General features: G+C 39.5%; 1 protein-coding gene across 6 annotated transcripts in view; it reads right to left on the bottom strand.

Annotated features, from left to right (window-relative positions):
• CPED1 (cadherin like and PC-esterase domain containing 1) overlaps window positions 1-22,107 on the bottom strand; it is a 146,495-nt gene that overhangs the window by 87,656 nt on the left and 36,732 nt on the right. For 4 of the 6 annotated variants that reach the window (XR_007905883.1, XM_051795420.1, XM_051795422.1 and 1 more), the window contains exons 6-7: window positions 13,909-14,065; window positions 12,243-12,411 (exon numbers count right to left, since the gene is read on the bottom strand). Coding sequence is in view for 5 of the 6 variants with exons in the window: in XM_051795420.1 (XP_051651380.1) it covers window positions 12,243-12,411; window positions 13,909-14,065 (326 nt within the window). In the remaining variant the exon portion in view is untranslated. Of the gene's footprint in view, window positions 1-12,242; window positions 12,412-13,908; window positions 14,066-17,870; window positions 20,147-22,107 lie in introns of those variants that run through there. The other 2 variants (XM_051795424.1, XM_051795423.1) reach the window with 2 other exon arrangements.

The raw sequence follows: 22,107 nt of genomic DNA, 5'->3' as shown, positions 1-22,107 counted from the left end.
GTCTAAGCTTACTTCAGTATAACCTTTTGCTGGCACTGGTTCTAGGCAAAGGAAACTACAAATGTTTATTTCTTTAGCAGTGGGTAATAGCACACTTAAAGTAAAAGCCTTCTCTCTTAACACACTGTGCCAAGGGCCATCCCATTTGGCTTTGACTACAAATCCTTACCCCAGTCAACAAACTTTAAAGAGAATATATGAGACAGATGTTGAAAAAAAGACCAACCACCCCAGCCTGTGTTTTGACTGAACTCTGCATACCCTGTGATTTTCAGACTCATGAATCCTCACAATGGCATATTTACTGGCCTGCAGAGCACTGTCCTCAGCTGCTTTCATCACTCATGCAAATTCACCCATCTCATCACTTCAGACAGAGATTCAGGGAAACAACTGGAGCAACAGAGACCCAGTGAAGAGTGGGACACAGGCAGGGTTTTTTGCAAGAGAGTCATCTGTGCTAAGAAAGGGCTGCCTTTAAACCATATTTCCATTAGAGTTATTACATGGCAAAGAACCCAACTAATGTCTGAACTATGTAAAACTGTTAGATAATCTAGTAGTACTGTACTACCAAAGATCTCTTCAGAGATAAATGATGTAAAAAGTACACGTAGAACATGTTTTGTATCGACATTCAGAAAGGAAAAAAATCTGATTACTTACAGGAATTTCTCTACTAAATTTACCTAGAAATGCCAGTATATATTTTTTATTATCACCCACTTATACATGTCCCACTGGGATAACACGATGAAAGTATGCAAACTTCTGTAGACAATCCTACTGAGGACTGATGCGCTTGGCATCTCTCATCTCAGACTACCTTTGACTACTACAGCCATGAACAAGTATACACAGCAGATGGGTTAATCAAGCCTGGTCTTCAGTAAAAGTTTAACGTTATATTTTGGCTTCAAAGCATGATCACAGAATCACAGAACCACAGAACGGTTGAGGTTGGAAGTGACCTCTGGAAGCCATCTGGTCCAAGTCCCCTGCTCAGTCAGGGTTATCTGCAGCTGGTTGCCCAGAACTGTGTCCAGACAGCTTTTGAACACCTCCAAGGATAAATACTCTACAACTTCTCTGGGCAACCTGTGCAAGTGCTTGGTAACTCTCAAAGTAAAAGTGTTTCCTGATGTTCAGAAGGAACCTGCAGTATTTCAATTTGTGCCCATTGCCTCTTGTTCTGTCACTGGGCACCACTGTAAAGGGCCCAGGTTCATCTTCTCTACAGCCTCCCTTCAGGTATTCATACACACTGATGAGATCTCCCTGACCCTGAAAAGCTCTTCCAGGCTAAACAGTCCCAGCTCTCTATGTATGCTCCCTCTATGAGCATTTCCTCATATAAGGAATGCCACAGTTCCTTAATCATCCTAGTGGCCCTCCACATCCCTCTTGTACTGGAGAGTCCAGAACTGGACACAGTAGTCCAGGTGTGCCACAAGGGCACACTGCTGGCTAATGGTCAACTAGGTGTCCTAGACCCTTTTCTGCAAAGCTGTTTTCCAGCTGCTGATCTCCAGCATGTGCAGGTGCCTGAAGCTGTTCCTTCCCAGGTGCAGGACTTTGCACTTCCCCTTGTTGAGCTGCATGAGGTCTCTGTCAGCCCATTTCTCCAGTCTGTGGAGGTTCCTCTGGGTGGCAGTGTGACCCTCTAGTGTATCACTCCTCCCAGTTTTGTGTCATCAGCAAACATGGTGAGGGTACACTCTGCCCCATCATCCAGACATTTAACGAAGACATTGAACAGGAATGGATCCAGTAGGGATCCCTGGGGTACATCGCTGGTTCCTGGTGCTGTGTTATGATGCATTCACTGTGCTCACACCAGATACTAAGCATACTTCTGTGCACTCTAGTCCACAGCATTTTCTAGACCATGTTGGCGTCTCCCCTTGTGAGCATGAATACTGTCAAGCACATTGGTCTCCACTGGCATGGATGAATGGCTTTCAGTTTCTTCAGGCAGCATACTGCAGTTAAATGTAATAAGCACTTTTCACTTTCCTTTTTAAAAAACACTGTATCATTGCCTACAGCCAGCCATGGGAGATACTTGAGTATGCAGTTAACACTGATCCTTCTTTGCTTTTTGTTCTCTTCAGCTCAAGTAACTCCATCCAATTGTGCTGGTAAATAACTGGTTGGTAGGCTTTTGGTCTGTCTGCCTTCCTGTTCTTATCACCTCTGATTTTATTTCAACAAGTGGTTGTCTTTCCAAATTTTACTGACTAAAAAAAATGTCACCCATGCACAGTTCTGGACTAAAGGTTTGTAGTGCCTGAGACTTTTTCTCCCTTTCTAATAAAGCTATTTGAAATGCCAGTAGGAAAAAAATGACAACAGTATATATGACTGAAGTCATAAAATTAAACCTCTGACTGCCAGGAAATTATGAAGTAAAGGTTTCACATATAGCCTCAACTCTATCCTTTGGATATTTGCATGATGTTGAAATGTTGAATCACATCACACTGTATTTTTATGCTGTAGAAATTTTTCCTTGTGTACTACAGTTCCATGGGTCTCTGGGGCAAAAGATCCCCGGAAGTGCTATTTAGAGATTATGCAACTCCTCATAGTATTCTCCATTTCATTACCACAACAGGCTGAGAAGGAGTCCTTGTTTCCCAAAGTCTAAGACCACCAAGGCTCTGTTTCTCCCACAGAGTGGTAGAAAGATTAAGAACAAAAAGCTCCATATTTTTCAAATTAGTTCTCATTCAGATTAATTTCTGAGTGAAATTGTCCGATTTCAGTTCATTGTTCAGGGCAAATTAATTAAACTGCTCATCTGGAATAAAAAAAATAAAATAAAATGAAGGCTCATCTCACCAAGGTGGTTCTTCAGCTGACTTTGACAATTATTTCCAGCACCTCTGACAGATCTGGCACACTACTCACACTCCTGCTACACTGGCTTGCACATTTTCTCTAATTTCCTAAATCTCCAGTTGGTATTGAAGGATTAAGCGAGAAGCTGTGTTATTTTGCTGCACAGGGAACATAAGAAATTGTGGAGTTTTATAAAGAGAGATGGGGGATTACCACAAGGAAAGGCAAGAGCACCATTAGCTCATTTTGTCCCTTGCCATCAATCAATTCCCAAGCAGTTCAACACAAAGGATACATAATGCATACATTTCTAGTAACAACTGATGAAAGACAAGCTTACTTCCCCTATTGGCACTCAGAGCATGCTGTTGCCTATAATAGTCAACTGTTGCCAACAGAACAGGCATTAAAACAAAACTGGCTTCTCCAGGAAACTGCTCTCCTTAGCCAGCCTAGAAAAGAAACATTGCTCAACAGGTTCTCATTAAAGGATATCCGATTTTATGCCAATGTTTTTCTAAGCCAATGGCTGAAAATAAATATTTAGTCAGGCCGGTTCAGTACCAGTGGAGACAAGAGACAAATACTTCAAGTTAAATTCCAATTCATAAAAAAAAAATCCTATTCAAACAAGTTCAGGTTAGGTTTGACTCTGATGGATTCCATAGGATTTTCAGCAACTGCTGGAAAAATTTAAAGTGATAAAGTGTGAAAATCTGCAGTAACCTCAGGTTCTTCTGAGTGAACAAAAGTATATAAATATCTGTGTTCAACTGCAAAATCCTAAAGTCATTGAGTTGAAGGTTTCTTCAGGTGATCACAACTGATGCTGGCTGTCTCACCTGCAGAGGAAACAGTCTACCTGTCCAGCAAAATTCAACCTCACCATTGCTGGAGTGGGATCAAAACAAGCACTGAATAGTGTAAAGAGGACAGAGCAAGAAAAACTGCTAGCAATCACAGGAATCTACTCTGGGAGAAAGCTGACCTCTGGCTGGCAAATTTTTAAGCAGAGGAAGAGAGATTAAATTTTAGTAGGCTGTAAAACTTAATGCAGACATGCACATATATTTTATACAATGACACTACTACAGACAGAATTGCAAGACTTCTCAGGAGCTTGCAGATGTTCATCCACATGTTGGACACATACAGCTGGGGGTATGTTCTAAATATTTACGTAATGCCTTACAGAAGTGTGTAAATGCAGTCAAATTATGTGGATCAAGCACACATTTTCTGTAAAGCCAGAATGAACTAGAAATACTCTTTAATTTAACTTAAACTCATTGACCTTTCACTGCCTGATAACTACTTTTGCTTTAGGAATAGCCACTGGGAAAAAACAATGGCTAACTCAATATTACTTTTATGATGCTTTTTCTTTAGCTGTTTTGACAGTTTTTAAAATCTGCAGTCATTAAAATAAGGTTTATACTCTCAGTGACACAGACCCCTCTGGTTCCTCAAAAATACACTGAACCATTAGTCAACGGTCTGACACATTGAAAAACTGCCATTTAATTGACAAAAGAATTATGATTTTCAGACCTCATGTACAAGACTCATGGAGCCTGAAGAAGAGTGGAAGAGTGTGGTGCTCACAGGGCTGGATGTTATGATGACTGTAATTCCCTCAAGAGGATTTTCCTCTGGCAATTTTTCTGCAAAGGAATTTCTCAGGAGAGATGCTGGAGCAGCCTATAGCAGCTAGCTGAACAGTGAGCTGAGGATTGCCCTGAAAAAGGGTATAAAACCAACCTATAGTGGTCTTTCTGAGATTGCCTTCTAACTCAGTCCTAGCACAGCCTTGTCTCCTGATGAAACAAACAAGAACGATTTTCCTTAACTAACATTAGGAATGAAAACAAACGCAAACTTAGAACACTTCCCTTCACTGACTGCATTCATTAGCTTTCTGTTGACTGTAACAGGTGTTCAGAGACACAGCTCACATGAACTCAATTCACTCAGGTGTCAATACTGTAGAGAAATCCCACCCTACAAGACTACATAGCTTATGTCTATGGATGAGTTAAATGCCTACTATCTGTGTGGAACACAGATACTTGAAGAGCATAATTCATGCCATCCTAAGGTAGCCACCTCAAAATGGTGACATTAATTGCAATCTAAAATTGCTCAGGTTCCTCTGGGAAATCTAAATGAGACACTGAAGACAGGTAGGAGATACCCCACCGGAGTGATCATACAGCCCACCCACAGACAACACCACCTGTGTGCCTGGAATATTCAGAACTGTCTGGGATTATGTTTGATCAAATTTACCATGGTAAAGAGGAAGGTGACCATCAGCAAGGTTAAACAGTAACCAGGAAATTACAAAGTGACTTTTGAAACAAAGAAGGAGCCAGCTTGGGAAATTGATAGAACGTATATTATTATTACTGGTTGCCAGTTAATTGTATATCATCAATTAGACACTTCTGAACCTATCCAAGAGGTAAGGAGATAGAAGAAAAGAGACCACTGTGGCTACTGAGTAATACAATTTTGAGGTTTACATTTTGGGATTTAGTGCATCATAATTTACAGTATTTGTATAAATAGATTTTGAAAGGACCTTGCTGGTTCCTAGTTGTAGCCTTCAAAACCATATGGCAGACAAAGTTATCAGGATAAGAGTTGAAAGTAAGATTTACATCTGATGTGCCAAAGAATGACCTTTGGTTTCAAGAAATTACCCTTTTTGAAGTAACAAAGGGCATCCTCTCCGGATTGTTCTGCTAGCCACCAGAGCTTTTGCACTCCTGATCAGCCGGATCTGCAAGGTCTCAAAGACAGTAATTGCCTCTTCTTGAAAACAGCTTGAATAAATTCAGCCAATCTCTGAAAACTTTCAGCACAGGCTCTGTACCCGCAGTTCGCTTTTGTACATTCATTCATTCTTCTTACTGGATCTATCTTTGGTGAAATTTCTTCACCAGGTCCAAATACTTTTGGGTGTAAGTAGTTGTCCATAGGTACAAAAATACTCTTTTACACACAAACAAGAATCTTGTTGACTATATGTATGGAACTATCCAAATATCTAGCATGTCTGCAAGAATACAAACTGATTCACTTTGAAGGCTAGGATAAAACATATTTAGCAATAAAGCTACTTCCTATATTGTCTGTTAGCACAGGTGGACCTCTCCACTGATCATAGTATATAGGAAAAAGTCACAGGATGTGTAATGGGATAAAAATGTACCCATGAACCATGTACCAATGGTTCCAGAATAAATCACAGAGAAAACACTGCAGTAATTTATCATAAGTTTATAGCACTAGCTTAAAGTAGGTCTGTTTATTCCACTCCTGATTTATTGTTATGATGTGCCATTTCTCTGCAGCTTTATCATCGGACTTGACGAAGGGGGAAATCATGTTAGTATTCAGCTGTTTTCTACAGTAAATTTCCCAGTTATGTATATATTTTTCTTTACATAAGATTTTTAAAGACATGATATTTAACTGTTCATTAAAAAAGTTGTTAACAAAAAACCCCCAACCTCTTGTCCCTTAACACTTTCACAACTTATCTACGTGGAGGAGAAAAGGCCATCTGAGAGAGGTTTCCTCTAAAGCTCCTTGCTCTTAAGACTAAGTTTAAAAACAAAGAGCCACTCACCAGCTTCAGCAACCACTAAATTAGGCCATTTGATTGAGACTAAACAAAGAATGATTTCCCAACCCAGCACTAACTTCTTAGTAGGAAAGTAAAGGTGATTTACTAACAGCATTTCCCAGCTCACTGCAAGACACAAAAGTGGATCAGCTTGACTAAGGGAAACGGTAAATCAAATAAAAGGAAAGATGAAAAGAAGAATCAGGATAATGGAAGGCAGGTCTAGGAAAGTTGGGAGCCGCAGTGGGGCATGCTTACAGAGCTTACAGAACAGCCAGAGCAAGAGAATTTGTGAACCAGGAAAAAAACCCAGAGACCTAAGGGCCAGGATAACAGGGTAAAGACTTATGACATATTCACATATTGTAGAGAACAACCAGTCTAGAGCTCTCCCTTAGCTAAACTGGGATGTTCATAATGAGAAGAGTAGAAAAGAACTCCAGAAGGAATTTTGACTGTATTTGTGCACTGCATGACAGGTTGACTCAGAAATGAAGAAGATAAAGAAGAAGGATTATTTATTCTTTCTTTTAAGATGAGAAGTAGGGGTATGAAATCAAGTAACCAAGCAGAAGTTTCAAAGCAAACAAATACTCTTTCTCAAGCAACACATAAACAATCTGTACAGTCTTATTCCTAGAAGACATTGGGAAGATCAAGAGAATTGCACGGCATAAAAGTTCACTGGAACTTATTAAACATCAAGTTATATATTCCACTTCCAGTTTTGTATTTCTAACCTTGCAGGTTACCAGAAATAGCTATAGTCTGCCTAGGGACCAGCACCAATTTATGCTTGTCCTGTTACACATTTTCATGATGCTCACTTGCCTGGTTGTTGCCAAGAACGGCATGTCAGACTAAGCATGTCTTTGATCTCCCCCCGTCCAGACAGACTTCCATTCTTAGATCAGTGAAAAGAGAAATGATAGTGCTCTAGATCCCATGAGGACAGAAAACAGAGATGGGATTTATATTATGTCCAGTCTCCCGGAAAGATGAGAATTAAAGCATTCTTACAGAACTTAATGAATAAATTTAATTTTAGCCCCAAATAATCCTGCAATCTAATTGATTAAGAATTGATGGTAATTTGTCTTTTGTGTTTGCTCCCGGAAGTGATTGGGCAAGAATATTAAATTAAAAAAAACAAACAAACAAACAAAAAAAACCCAAAACAAAACAAAACAAAAAACCAAAGTGAGAACATCCCGAGCCTTTCTGCCGTTTGTAAACATTTTGCTCTTTATCTGCATGTATGTTTGCATTTTATCTCACTACAAATGTGTGCCTAAAACTTGAGGTAGTATCAAAACCAGCCACTTGAGGGCAATACTGCAACTTAATTTCACGGTGCTCGGCTGTAAATCAGACCTCCACGTCATATTAAAAGACGGATTTCCTGTATAAGTGAGGGTCCAGTTTTATTTGCATGTGTATTAAGTAGAAAAAAAGTATTTTTCACGTTTCCAAATGCTTAATACACAGAGAGTTTCAGCGACAGTCATAGTGACTTACACCACAGCAAGATTAGCAGCAAACTGCTTTAATAAAGTATGTTTACTTCACAACTGGAAAATCACTTCAGAGCTGTTTCATCTGAGCGTATTAAGGGTTATGCAAAAACACCAGTCAAGCAATTCAAGTCTAGGAGGCACCTGTCTATTTTGGATGAGCAAAGGGATGGTGAGCCAGGGGGCCACGGGATATTGCCAACAGCATAGAAGAGCCTTCCCTGATGACGCAGGAGGTGCTATTACAGTCTACAAAAGTACATCCCTTCATTAAGAACTGGGATCAGGTTTGGAAAGGTTAATGGCAGGGCAAAGTAAGCACTTCACAGTGTGTTAAGCCTTGGGATAATTAATCATAAATTACTGTTCTGCATACCAACTTCTACAAAACAGAAAATTATTCAGGGGTCAGCATTCTACTCAATACACATGCATAATGTCGATTAACACAAAGGAAATTATTGCATACATTGACAGAGACCCTTCCCTTAATTGGTCCCATATGCAAAATAGAAAGCTTCTATTTTATTACTAATTTTTCAACACACAGATGGTCTAAATAAGGGGTTTCCAAATTCCCTCAAGGAAATAGGGCTATTACACAAGCCTTATATCAAAACATCTGTGTGGCAGAAAGCCATTCTCTCCCCTGCATCCCTTGCATGTTCCCATGCTGGGCCCAAATCTAGAGCTGCACTTTTTTTACCCGTTAGCTACACACAAAATCATCATGGCAGCTTAGGATTTACCTTCTTTTGCTTTCTGAACTGAGATACTAAAATATGTATAATCTAGAGAAAACCTGGTAGTCTGTGAGCAAAACATACTTGAACTCTTCCTGAACTTCCATTTGACCAAGGCTTATTCAAGTAATCATCCTGAAACCATGCCACTACGACTAGGATAAGTAAATATGCATTTCAAAAATCACTTATAGTAGTTTACTAAGAAAAAAGAAAGCAGTGGGGAATGCAGTATTATTTAATTCATTAAACTCTTGTTTTCTCTTTACACAGTTTCTCTTAATCATTTGATATCATCTGCTACCCCATCTCCAGTTTTATTAAAAATCTCTCCATATATACCATATTCTGGTAACTACTAGCAACCATAAAGTGTCGTTGTACACAGGAGATCAAACTTTAAACATACTTAACATAATAAGTTTATGATAGCAATGCTTTAACCAAGTTAACCACAAGCATTGATGAATTTCTCATAGATAATATTTAATTACACTGGTATGAGACAAAAATTCCTGAACAGAGGTCTGTACACTGAGGAGGTCTCTAAATTATTGTGTAGCATTATTGGAAGCAGCGCATCAAAATTATTCTCATCTCTTCATTAAAAAAAAATAAAACCTAGAACTCAGTCAGCTGCTCTCAGGGAAAAACATATCAAACACTAGGAAATTTTTCCAGACCGAAGTCTCCTCTATAGGCATGTTGAGTCCCCAGAAACAGTGATGGGTATTCTGTCAATCAGTGGAAGAACGTGTCTTAGAGATCCCTTCTGTCTGTATCGACTATTGACAAGTTGGTGATTCAAAGCATGACAAACCATTTCCATCCTACATAATAGAGTCGGCGGAAATTTAAAGTGTAGGACATTTCTGGACCAGGTTCCTTAGCTGGTACAAACACACACAGCTCCACTAGCTACTCTGGGAAAGGAGATCACTCTGCTGGTATTGTATGTCCCACTAGCAAATGACAGCTCCATGAAGTTTATGAGAAACTTGACATAATCTCATCCCAAAGGATATCAATGGTTAAATTCATACCTTCTCCCAAGTATTACTTTCTGATGGGTGATCTGCCTGTTGCTTCTGCATCAAGCACAGACCCTCTTGATGATTTTCCCAGTAGTGCTTTCTCTCTACTCTATGAATTCCCAGCATCTAATTTCTCCTAGAAAATCCCTGACCCCTTTCATGTTCTTTATAGGGTGCACTGTGCTGAGAGAGTTTTACATACCCTATTTTCTGTCATTTCATTAATTTGCATTTCAACCTCCACATCCCTACAAATGTGCTTTCTGTGGTGCCTATTTTTTGTTTATATCTCACCATTTTGGCAAGTTTGCCTAAAGGTGTAACACCACAGCAGATTGGAACTACTGCAGATGCACTGCTATAATTTTTATTTCTTCTTCAGCTGCCAAAGTGCTCTGTAAATGGTGGCTGGCACCCTGTTCAGCAGACTTCTCTCAGTGGGAATTGTTTTACAGAGCTATATCACAATTACTAATGACTGCTTCAGCTGCAATAGTGATGCTGCTGGATATTGTGCTATTTTAATAAACATAAACCAAAACTGAATCCCAAGGTTTGAAAGTGAGCAACCATTACTCTTCATAAATGTAAACAGAGGAAAATAGATGGCAACGTAATATCTCCATTGGCTTCCATAGCTTCTGAGGGGGTGATATGGTTTGAAGCTGGCTCCCTGCCAAGTCTCCAAACCCTACCACAAGAGTTCCCCCCCATCGAACCTCAGGGAGAAGAGGGAGAAAAACAACCAAGAAAACCCGAAATGAGAGAGAGACAGCTAAAGTGATATATATAAATATATTTACACCTATGTTACACTTATATACAATTAAAATATATACAATTTCCCAAGGTAAAGGGAAGGGGGAAGGGAAAAGGAACAAAACCAAAATAAAATATATATATATATCCTGATTAGTGGCCCGAGATCTAGTAACTAAAAGAGTTAGCAAGGAAATATCTCACACTTTCCTTGGGACAACAGAGAGTCACTCTGGACCTATTGCCGGCAACCTCCCCCTCCCAAGGTTGACAAGGCCTAACCAGGCCTCGCTCCCCAACACGGCAGACCCGACAGCAGGGAACCTGCACCTCCAAGCCACCGGAAGGAAAGAGAGTAAAGGCCTCTCCTCCTTTTTTCTTATAATCTGGTTTACGTAAAAATCGTAGGGAATACTGGGTAAATCTGGACCCTTCCTTGGTTACAAACTGGTCACCAAGGAAGGCCTAGCCCAAACCACCACAGGGGGGAAAGAGAGAAGTAGGTTCAACTCATCCAATTCTGGTAATCCAGAATTTGGTATAGAATGTCATAGCCCACAGAAGGAAGCAGACACTTTTACCAGGAAACTCATCTCACTCCAAAACTAGCATCTAAACTGGGTGGGATGACTTGTTCTCTAGAGGTGTCTGTTTCTCCAATAACTAAAATTAGATAAAGAGCTTAGAACTAGGCACTTCACTTTGAGAGAGCTAAAATTGTAGAACATACCAAATGGCTAACATCATTAAGAGTCCAGACAGTAACACCACAACACTCGGACTGATCCAAAGCCAAGATCTGCTCCTACTCCAAGAACACTAAATGGCCAAAGCGCACCCATCCACTGACGGCTGCTGCAGGAGCTGATCTATGTGACCTCAAGAAATAACTGCTGCTTTGTGATCTTAAATCATCAAAAGGAAAGAAGAAGCTGCACAACTGTAGCTTCTTCACAAAGAGCTGATGTGTTGGAAGCATAGTTCCTTAAAGAAATGCGAAGGCATATTTACCAGTTCATAGGTCTGCTGAGCAAACAAAATGTGTAGAGAGAGGGGTCTCTCCAGGCACTTGGAGAGAATTAATCCAGTTAAGGCACACCCTTCTTCATAAAATTGAGACCATGAGGGGGTTTAGGGTCAGGGTTGAGAGAGTGAAAGAGCCTAGAGCCCCAGGGACACTGAGGCTGGAAAATGCATGGCAAGGGGATCACCCCAGGGCCCCAATATTGCTGCATCTGCACCTTTCGAATCCCACCCTCTCCATGGTATACTTCCTTCTCCTTATTTAGAAGTGCCCTGACCTTCCTCTAGTCTGTTTTACTGCACCTAAAAAAGGAATCTAAACAAACTATTTTAAATATTTACTTTCCTGTTTCACAACACTGTCAATATCCCAGAAAAAAGCTGTTACTGTGTGGCAGCACCCACACTGCTGTGCTTTAGAGAAAACAACCTTGCAACTGCTGTCAAATGTCACCAATAAAAATGGGCTCTGAGGCGTGCAAATGCCCCCAGTGCACAGGGCAATGCTGCCCTGCTTCATGAAGCAAACCCAATCTGTTCTGAGAAATGAAAACAGTACTTTACGAGAACATTCATTGTAGGCTGTGGACTGCTAACAAATAAGAGGTAAAAGAGAAGAAAGATATTCTCTGGTTTTCTGTCTGTGTACTTTGCCTGAAAGATGGAAAAAGTAGAAAACAAAATGTTTGACCTTTATGGTAAAATGCTTCTTCTTGGGTGGATGCCAGACACTGGTGGTTGAATGAATGAATGCCCGCAGAGGTGTTAAGGATGTCACAAGCACATATGCTTTGATGATGACAGAAAGGTCTTGAGCTTTAAGGATGTCCTTGTGCTCTGATGAAGCTGATACTTGATTCCTGGAAAGTAATAAAAATACATAGCATTAATACAGTGCTTTTGCAAATGAGTTCTAAGAAAATAGTGAAATAGTGAAATTGTTGGAAAATAGAAATTAATCTTTTTTCCCTGAAGGTAAGCAACACAGTAGATTAAATGAAGTGGCCTGGAACAAAGCTTACATGAAGTAATTTCATTGCTTTCAGCATTTTTAAATCTTAATTTCCAAACATATAAAGCAACTATATTAGGAGGGAGTAAATTTTGAGAGTACATATGGGTAAATGCATTTTTGGAATATTATACTTGTTGCAAACCCAGGACATTCAGAGTGAAATATCAAATTAAGATTAATTTAAACATTAAAGAAATCCAAAAGCCTTAAAAACCAGAAGTGCATAGTCAAGGTACCCAGATTTAACACTGATTAATACCAAATACAGAAACTCCACCAAACTCTGGGGAAAAACTGTAATATTGTTAGTACTTTCCTCAGTGTAATAAAAAGGACAGAAACATGTGGTGCTGCATACTTTCCCTAATGAAAGCCATATACAATAATTCCAAATATTAGGAAAGACTAGGATACCTATAAATAACCCATAATACCTCAGTTAACCTAAGAATTATTCAAGGTAACTTTGTCTGGGAAGTGATACAGCTCTCTAAAAACTGGCCTACAGCTCCCATAGTACACACAAAAAGAATGAGCCATAGAAACAGGACAGAAAAAAAACAAACTCGAGGAAAAAAAATCAGTTATTTAAAAGCTCATTGCTTGGGTAAATATGAGCTGTACTTGGGCATATTCACAAATGTGGTTATTAATCTGTCTGTTAAAATCTCTGAGTATCAATTTACCTCATAGCAAATGCAATGGGAAGATGACTATACAAATTATGGCTCCTAAGGCTGATTACTTGTAAAAGACAAGGGGCTCTCCTCCCATTTCTGTGCAACTTTTGGCAATACGTGGCCTTTCCAGACCTCAGTTTTGCTATCTGTTAAGGAAGCCTAACAACATCTATCTGAAGGAGAACTACTTCTTCCCTCTGCAGAATAGTAGGTCCTCAGAGCATAAAATTTGTGAAATACTGTAATATAGGAAACAGCACTTGATAACAGACAAGTTATCAAGTACTTCTTCATTCTTCACTTGAGGGAGGATCTCTTTGCAAAGGACCACATATGTGTGTCTGTGGTAGGGGCAAGGTGAGGATGGGAGCAGGAAACAGCTCAGCCACCATGAGACCTTAACATTCAGGGGTGTTTCTGGGTCTGTATTTATCTTTCTAGGTTCTTCAATGCCCTCAACATAAAGACTTCAATGTTTACACTCAAAACATGTGCAAACTCGGCTAGTACAGAAACAAACATTATGCAAGTATGAGATGCAATACATCCAAATGCTCCATCTGCTGTGGTCTCCTCTTTAGCTACATTCTGCATCCCTGACTCCCAACTAACTGTATGATGAAGCACTGGCAGTTCCTGAGGATGGGGTATCATGAGCTTACATCTCTGCACTCATGTGCTGCTTCCACTGGTGCTGCAGATGAGAGGTATGTGTCTTGTCGGTGCTTTTGCTGCCCTGGGACACATTGCTTGTGGTGCTGGCCCTTGATGGTCCAGGCTGGCCAGAACACTCTGGGGTGACTACTGGGAGCTGCAGGTCTGAAAAAGTACCAAGAGGATGAGAAAGGAAGTCAGCAGTGCATTGAAAGCAGCGGTCAACTCCTGCTGCTAAGGTTAAAATGTATAACACATAATAGATAGAGAGGAGCTATCAGCATCAGCCAACAATGCAAAATAACAAATGCTGAGATAATAAACCTTTTTTGATCTGCTATCAGAGAGTTTCTCCCCCACCAAGCACCCCCTTCCAGCTGCAAGCTTAGCTGCAACTAAGCTTGCAGCTTAGAGGCTTAGCTGCAACTCAGAGGCTTAGCTGCAACTCCCACTTTACAGGTGAGTGCAGTAATGTTCCATACAAAAAGTGCCCCCTTCTCCCTTCTTCAGTACAGAAATCCTTTATTTCTAAATACAGAATTCCAAAACTTAGTTTCTCACAGAGTACAATTACAATTAATGGGGATACAAAATTTATTTGACTAAGAACCAAGGGACTTTGACACTGTAATAACATAGACAGCTCAGTAAATAACCACATATCTTTGTTTCTATGTTCACTATTTAAGGCTACAATTTGTAGTTACTGAAACCTATGGGAGGCTTAGTTCTGCCATCGAATACAGGGGGTGCAGGACTAATGTACCATAGTCTTCCAGATTACTGAGGCATATGACCATCAGTAGTAATCAAAATATTGTGATGTGAGATCAGTCAATGGGTGGCATGTATTTTCTGCTTTTACTGTGCCTTTAAAAAGGCACAAAGCCCTTATGTTGTATCATTATTTCATGTAGGGTGGTTTTCATTAACTCTAATACACCTCACATTTCAAGTTCTTAAGTAATAGTCAGGGAAAAGTCAAACTGTTCACACTACTCCCAAACCTTAATACCTTTCTTTTTAATGACATACTGCATCTTGCTAATGTTATGAATTTATTTGTAGAACTTCTCTTTTAAAGCATGCACTCTCAACTCTGGTACATGACATGAAAAGTAAAACTGAAGTTGTGTTTCTGGTGATGAGCTGTGAGCAGCCATTTAAGGAAAAAAATTATTCATTTTTATAGAGATCCTGGTAAAATCACATTGTGATTGTCTATAATCATTGGCTGTTCATCAGATCAGCTCAGTTCAGCTTTCCAATCTCAGTTGGGATCTAAAGTTAAGCTGGTCTTCTGCCTTACATGCATTGCACCATTTAGCAGGATAAAAGGCTTTAATAATCAAAACCATGCAGTTTTTTAATAGAGCACGTCATACTCAAATGTTATTCACACTGGCATCTCTCTGTTGTGTTATGCATTATAGCTGATTTGGACTTTGTAAGTGACTACCTGGTTTTTGACGGTACAGCAACAAAAACAGACTACTCCGCCTACTTGGCTGCACAGTGGTAACAGGAGTAAGCCAGTAAACTCCCATTAAGTAATTTATTTAGCACGCTTGCTTCTGAATATGCACAGGGACCAGATCTGTGAAATCAAGTGCTGTTTTTTCCATGCTTGCCTTGTAAAGACACAAGGATAATTTCCACCCAGTAGATAGACAATGGCATTTCACCATGGCAGTTTGCAATGGCCCCATGCAACTACTCCTATGCATCACTTTAGATATCTATTAGCATGGTAGTATTCTTAGGCTTTGTATTTAAGCAATGGAGAGAGAGTGAGAGAAAGAGTGAAACAGAAAGAAAGAGAGACCAGCCCTTGGAGCACTAAGAGAAATACTGGTTCTGAGGGGCTCTCTGAAAGAGAGTGGCTTTTTCACTGACCGTGCAAGAAAACTAACCTACTTTCTTGCAGCTGCAAATAATTCCCAGAGTGTAAAGTTTGATCACACAGCTTTGGTGTTCAGATAAAACCAGAATTATTAAAACACATAAAGGCCCTCCACAGTGCACAAATTACTTCAGAGATCTTTTTCTAATTTATGCTCACATGGGTAAAAAGGCAAGACACAGCCTTCTGCTGTTGCAACTATTTATGGAGTTATGGAGCCAAGCCCCATACCCCTGTATCTTGGTAGTGTAGTACATTCACCAGGAACAGAACAGCACTGTAAGACTCTGGAGTTCAACTCTAGTAGCCTCGATCTTCAAACAGCAAGATACTGATCTGGCACACGGCTGAAAGGAGGCAGAACTATGTTTCCAGACAAAGCCCCCTATAACATCAGGCCATATCTCCATGTCTACGTTAACAGAATCATGCAAAGGACCACAATCACAGCTCTTCTTGTCTGATCATCTGAAAGCCAAATTATGTCAAAGGTGCACATTTTTCAGCAATTACTTTAGGTGAAATGACCATTATGTTGAGAGAGTGAAATACACAAAACATAATTTTCTTATTTAAAAGAAAGTAAACATTTCACTGAAAATAAGAACATGGCAGAAAAGGGCTGTTCAGCTCATTATTCAAGAGAAAGCAAAGTGTCTTTTCCTTTAAAAATATGTTTTTAATTGTGTTGCTAAGGTAACAAGTAAGCAGTATCATATTAACTCACAAGACAGAGTCTGAAAATAATGAGATGAGATTTATACCTGTATTTACCCCTCCTAAATGAGAGTTTTAGTTGTTTCAGGGAAATACAAAAGACTAATTCATTTGATATAACATTAATTGATTTGATATAACAAAACAAAGTAAAACAAATGGGTAGGGACAGATGAAAAAGAGAAATGTCCTTGAATTCTCAAACTACTGGGTAGAAGATCCTTAGTATTGCCCTAAGTCATTGCGAAATGTCCCAATGTCAAAAAAAAAAGGAAACCTGCCATCTGTTAAAGAAGAGAAAGTTAAAAAAATTCAGGGTGCTGGTGATGAGCATTGAGAACTAAGAAAGGGAGAATTGTCATAAATTATTCCTCATGTTATAAGGCATTCTGTTTGCATGGTGCCTTACACCGTTCTACTGGTTTTGTGTTGGCATCCACCTGGGAGAGAGTCCATTGCAAGGTGGCTGTAAGAAGTAGTGAGACTGTCAGAAGGTGCTTGCATCTTTGAGATGACACACAGCATGTACGTCATCAGGTAGAGTTAAGGGGGAGTGACAGTCCCTCAGTTTGGTAAATCTACTCCTAGTAATCAATGAATACAATTTTCATAATAATAAAGAGACATCAGTAGGGCTGAACTGAGCACTCAGCTACATCAGTTCTCATGGCAACTCTTCACCTGCTCCTGCACTCAAAAGCAGTAACAGTGTTTATTAGAGCTGTGTATTTGTTAATCAACATTATCATCAATGAAAATTAGCCTGCAGTGCCTTTACCGTTTGCAGTAATTGCCATGTTTTTCCATCTTGAAATCACTCTACAAGCTGTTGTTAATTAACCAGTCCTTTTGAAGTATGTAAACAACATCAACATTTATAATGGAAGAGGTGAGGCAGGCTCATCAGTTGATATTTGTCAGGCAGCTTGGAAAACCAAGTTAGAAAGAGTTCCAGCATCCAGATTACATTCATGTCCAGATAACATCCCTGCTTTCAAAAATCCAAATCTTAAGACCAGTAATTTCTGTAGCAGACTCTAAAGATCGAAAGGAAAAAAAGTAAACTACAAAAGAACATTTTTCCTTTAAAGTGGCTATGCAGTAATTGAAATGCTACACAAACTGCTGTTTTTCCTGAGGAGCAGCTGCAGGCTTTGCCACAAGTACTTTTTGCTGCTGCCATTTGTGATGATCCTGTGTAAAGCAAAGGGCCTAAGGTTGGATATGTGCTTTCACTTTAAAAAAAAACAGAAAGCTTCCCTTCCTTGAAATTCTGGCTTGAAAAAGGTTTCTGATGCTGACATCTCTGGAATGATACCATTGAAAACACAACAAACAGCACTACTTTACCTCTGCCTAGGGTGTTCATTGTGAGGCCATGTTGATGGGTAAGGAAGCCACTACAGGTTCTCAACTGAATTCACACATCAGCTCTCTAACCACAACAACAGGTAAAAGACAGACCTAAGAACAGTTGAAGGGCACATCTGAAAAGGAGGTGTAAGATCCAACAAAGCAAGTCAACACATCCAGATAAAAAAAATTAAGCACCTCTTTGTCATATGAACTGACAGTAGATACTGTTCTGTCAAGTGCAATCTCTTGAAGTACAATAGTCAAACATATCAGTTAACAGTGACAATTGATACCTAATGCAGCAGCCTCGTTGACATCTGAGGCCTTTCAAGTGTTTTACACAGCTATGACTCCTTGTTCTCTCTTTCAGTCTCCAGCTCCTAAGGTATTTTCTTGTCTTTGGCTCAGAAGTGAAGATTTAAGACATACACAATAAAGAATAGCTGATTTACGAGTACAACATCTGGCCAAGCAAAAGGTTTACCAAGAGTTAGAAGTATATTTGGACAAATTAAGACTTCCTGGAGCAGAGCAAAGCTGCAGCCACCTGAACTGGTGGTAAATGGAACACTTAGGTTAACATGAACATCTGGCAATCTGCAAAGGTGAGGAATTCAGCAGGAGAATACCCTACTAGTTGAACTAAGTGGGTAACACTCAGTTAAAGAAAAGGAAACAAGATGAATGAGAATGTGTCCTCTTTTTTATCTTTCCTTTTATAGTATCCTTTGGTGTTACAAGGAGGGTTATGATATAGTTTTGTTAGTTTCGTTTTTTTACTTTGTTCAAGATCAAATAGACTATATTTTATACACTTCAAACATGAAGCAAGGAAAAATCAAGACTATTTTCTGTGGAAAAAAAAAATCATTTTGTTTCTAAAGTGCCCATCAACTGTCAGATCTGTTACAAACATTTCAAGAGTGATTCAGTCACCTTGGGAGCTCCTGGTTGTTTAAAGAAGCATAAAGTTAGAGAAGGGATGCAATGGAACTGAAGTGCTGTGCTTTGTTCTGGGCCCAGCACATTGTTAATTTCTTTCATAAGGTGAAAGCTCAGTGCATTTGTACTTGTAGGGTGTTCATCTGATGCTTTTCAAGCAGGAAAGACATTACTTTAGAACATGGAAGTACATTGATCCTGAAAGTATGCAGGAGTCTTTCCATCTGCATAGGCACCTTGTGAACTTCTTCCTAAATTTTCATAGTGGAAGTCTGTTTCTATCAGGAGCCTGAATTCTCTCACATATGAAAAAAAAGAGAATTATAGTCACCTCATGCCCTTTATCATCAGTTTCTACCACACAATATTCAGGAAATACTGATGTCCTCTCTGTCAGCCTTGCAGGTTTGCTTTCTGACAGGGCACCTCAGTGAATTAGAAGAACTCCACACTTCATCGTGTTCTAGGATCATCCAACTTCCTGACTGATGTGGGCTGCTGGAAAACAAAGAGTTTATTTGTGATACAGACCAGGCAAGCTGCATTGCTACAACCTGGTCTTCTTCTGGTATTTCAGCTGGACAATTTTCCAGCCCTTGTCGGTTGGAAAGGTGTGTTTAACAGCTGCAAAGATTGTTCCACATCAGGAGATGCTTAAAAAGCTTTCATAGATTCTTAAGCAGACTTTTGAGCACCTCCAGGACCAAGAGATTTTGATCAAAATAAAGCCTAGTATCCAGTACCTCTGGCTCAGTCAGGTATAGCAACTTTCTCTAAGCTGCATAACTATGAAAGTAATGAGCATTGAAAGTGTTTTTTTTTTTTTTTCATTTTTCAGTGTTGATTTTGGAGGATGGATGATTTCAGTTGAACTACCACCACTATGTGCCTTGAGACTTGTCACAGAAAGCAAACCTATCCTATTTAATTGCTTCCTGTTACCCATTTGAGCTATTGGATGAAAAGACTGAAACAAAAGACTCTCCTATTGATTATACATTATGAGGACACTAAAGTAAGAGAGAAAAATTTTAACACTCAGTTTTATAACCTGTGCATTTAGAAACTGTGAAACTCAAAGTAGATAATGAGTATTTGAAGGAAATTAGGAAGACTAGGGCAATCCTAGCCCCAGTGAAGTCCTGGAAAAACTTCCATGGATTTCACTGGAATGTCGTTTCTTGTTTGATATTTAAAACTCCTGGCATGGTCTTGACATGTGTTTCAAGCTTCATTTGTGATGTGCACATTGCTGCAGGTTCAATATCCCACCCACTATTGACTATTGATCCAGCTATCCTTAAAAGGTTTTCATATTCAAAAAACACAGTAATCTCACCCTCTGTAATACAGTTAATCTGAAAGCAACCCACCCTGGATATTTAGAATGAAGAAATGTCAAACTACTTGTGATTTCTGAAAATTTAAACTATCCTAAATACATTTAGTATTAAAAGCCAAACAACTTTATAGTAAAGCAGATATAGAGGGAAGTTAATTTAAACTGTGGGTTGAAATGCACTGAAATTCATGCCAAAAACACCCGTGAAGTTTCAGAGTTAAAAAGATAAAATGAGGATCATTTGTATGATGTTGTTTATTTTCCTCTTTAAAAACATCAGGAAATACAGCTTCAGTCTAGATCAATCATTTCCCATGTTTATTTTATCTCTGTTTTGACAGGTGAATTAAAAACAGTATTTACAGTATTGATTGAATACAGTGTTTGCTTTTTCATTCCTAAAGCATCCTCACAGGTAAACATTAGAGGTTTGGGGTTTTTTTTCCAACATTTTCCAGAAGGGCTGCTTCTTCTGTGTGCATCTTTCATACTAGAACTTAATTATACAGATAAGCTATAAAACTCTTGAAAAACCAAGTCAGTGAAAATGCTGGCTGATTACATGATTACATGATTAGAGCCACAATTCTGTACTAGTAACAGGGTAGAATATAGAATAGTGTAGGCCAAGTAATTAAATTAATTTGGCTGCTTTACTTCTTTTCAGACTACTCATATTTGTTGTTCTTACAGAAGTACGTTCTTGTCCTAGCTGAGATCTGTCACTGTTGTAAAACCAAAGAAGCCCACATAGTTTATAATCAAATTAACTGAAAAGAATCAGATATTGGTTTTATTGGCCATTCTTGAGACTCTTAGCAACTTCAGTAGCAGAAAGGTAGTAGGCACAAACCTGATCAGAGCTGGTGTGCAAACATTTACAGGGACCAGCTGGCAAAAGAAATTATAACCAAAATTAAAAAATCATGTTCCAGTCACAGAGATGTTGAATTATTACAACAGAAAACAAATTTAATCTATAGCTTCTCTTGTCCATAGGTGGCTCCACTGGGTCTTGCTTCCTATCAGCTTGTAACCCTTCCTGCTGAATCCACAGTAACCCAGGGACACTGGGGACAGGCAAGAGAGATTTGCTAGGCAGGAGGAGAGGAAAGCTGGCATGGGGTTAGCAACAGACCGTAAACATATCACATAGTGAGAGCACAGTCACAGAGCTGGACTATCTTGGCTCTCCCTCCTACACAATTTCATTAGGACTACGCCCATCCCAAGACCTTCTGCGTGATTAATGCTGTTGGCCAGGCCAGCAGGTGATCAGAAGAGCACATAAAGCTGGTAAACACTTGCATAGTCTCTGCACTAGTGACACTAATAAAAAGAAACACAGAAGCTGTATAGCAAAAGTATTTCTTAAAAAAAGGATCAGTGATCTGTGTGAGTAGAGAAAACAACTATGCATGGCACAGGCTGGGCCCTGGAAGTGATGAAGCAAGACAAATGCTTATATGGGAAGACAGACTAGTTTGAAATCCTTAGGGAACAGGAAAATCAGAGAGGCAATGCTATAAGCAATTCTATTTTCCCAGGCAAAACCTCTTAAAGAGACTATTTGTTGTACATGCATCAGGGTGCCTTTCCTGTGCCTTAAACTGAATCTGAGGAACTCTGCTCACACTGTGGACCTTAGTCCTCTTCATCTCTCATCTGAGCATAGTTCCAGGAGGCAGCCAAGTGCAGTTTTTAATGCACCTATGGTGTGATACCAAGTATGAACACCTGAAATCTCTCTGACAGTTGTTTTCCAACCTCAAAAAGCTTCTAGGTTTGGGTTGTTTGCAAGAAGATTTAGTTTCCAGATCAGTGCAACTGCTGCAGCTTTTGCTGACCTGAACAATAAATGCCAGGAGCCTTCCTTCATCATCCATTAGCCATACCAGAACCTCCTCATGGCCCAAGTCCCATATAGTGAGCAGAGATCAGGTGCTT

Source organism: Manacus candei, unplaced genomic scaffold (genome assembly GCF_025592945.1).
Source record: "Manacus candei isolate 608988 ecotype Guabito, Panama unplaced genomic scaffold, ASM2559294v1 h1tg000043l, whole genome shotgun sequence".
Taxonomy (NCBI): domain Eukaryota; kingdom Metazoa; phylum Chordata; class Aves; order Passeriformes; family Pipridae; genus Manacus; species Manacus candei.
This window is presented reverse-complemented; position numbering and strand designations above follow the sequence as displayed.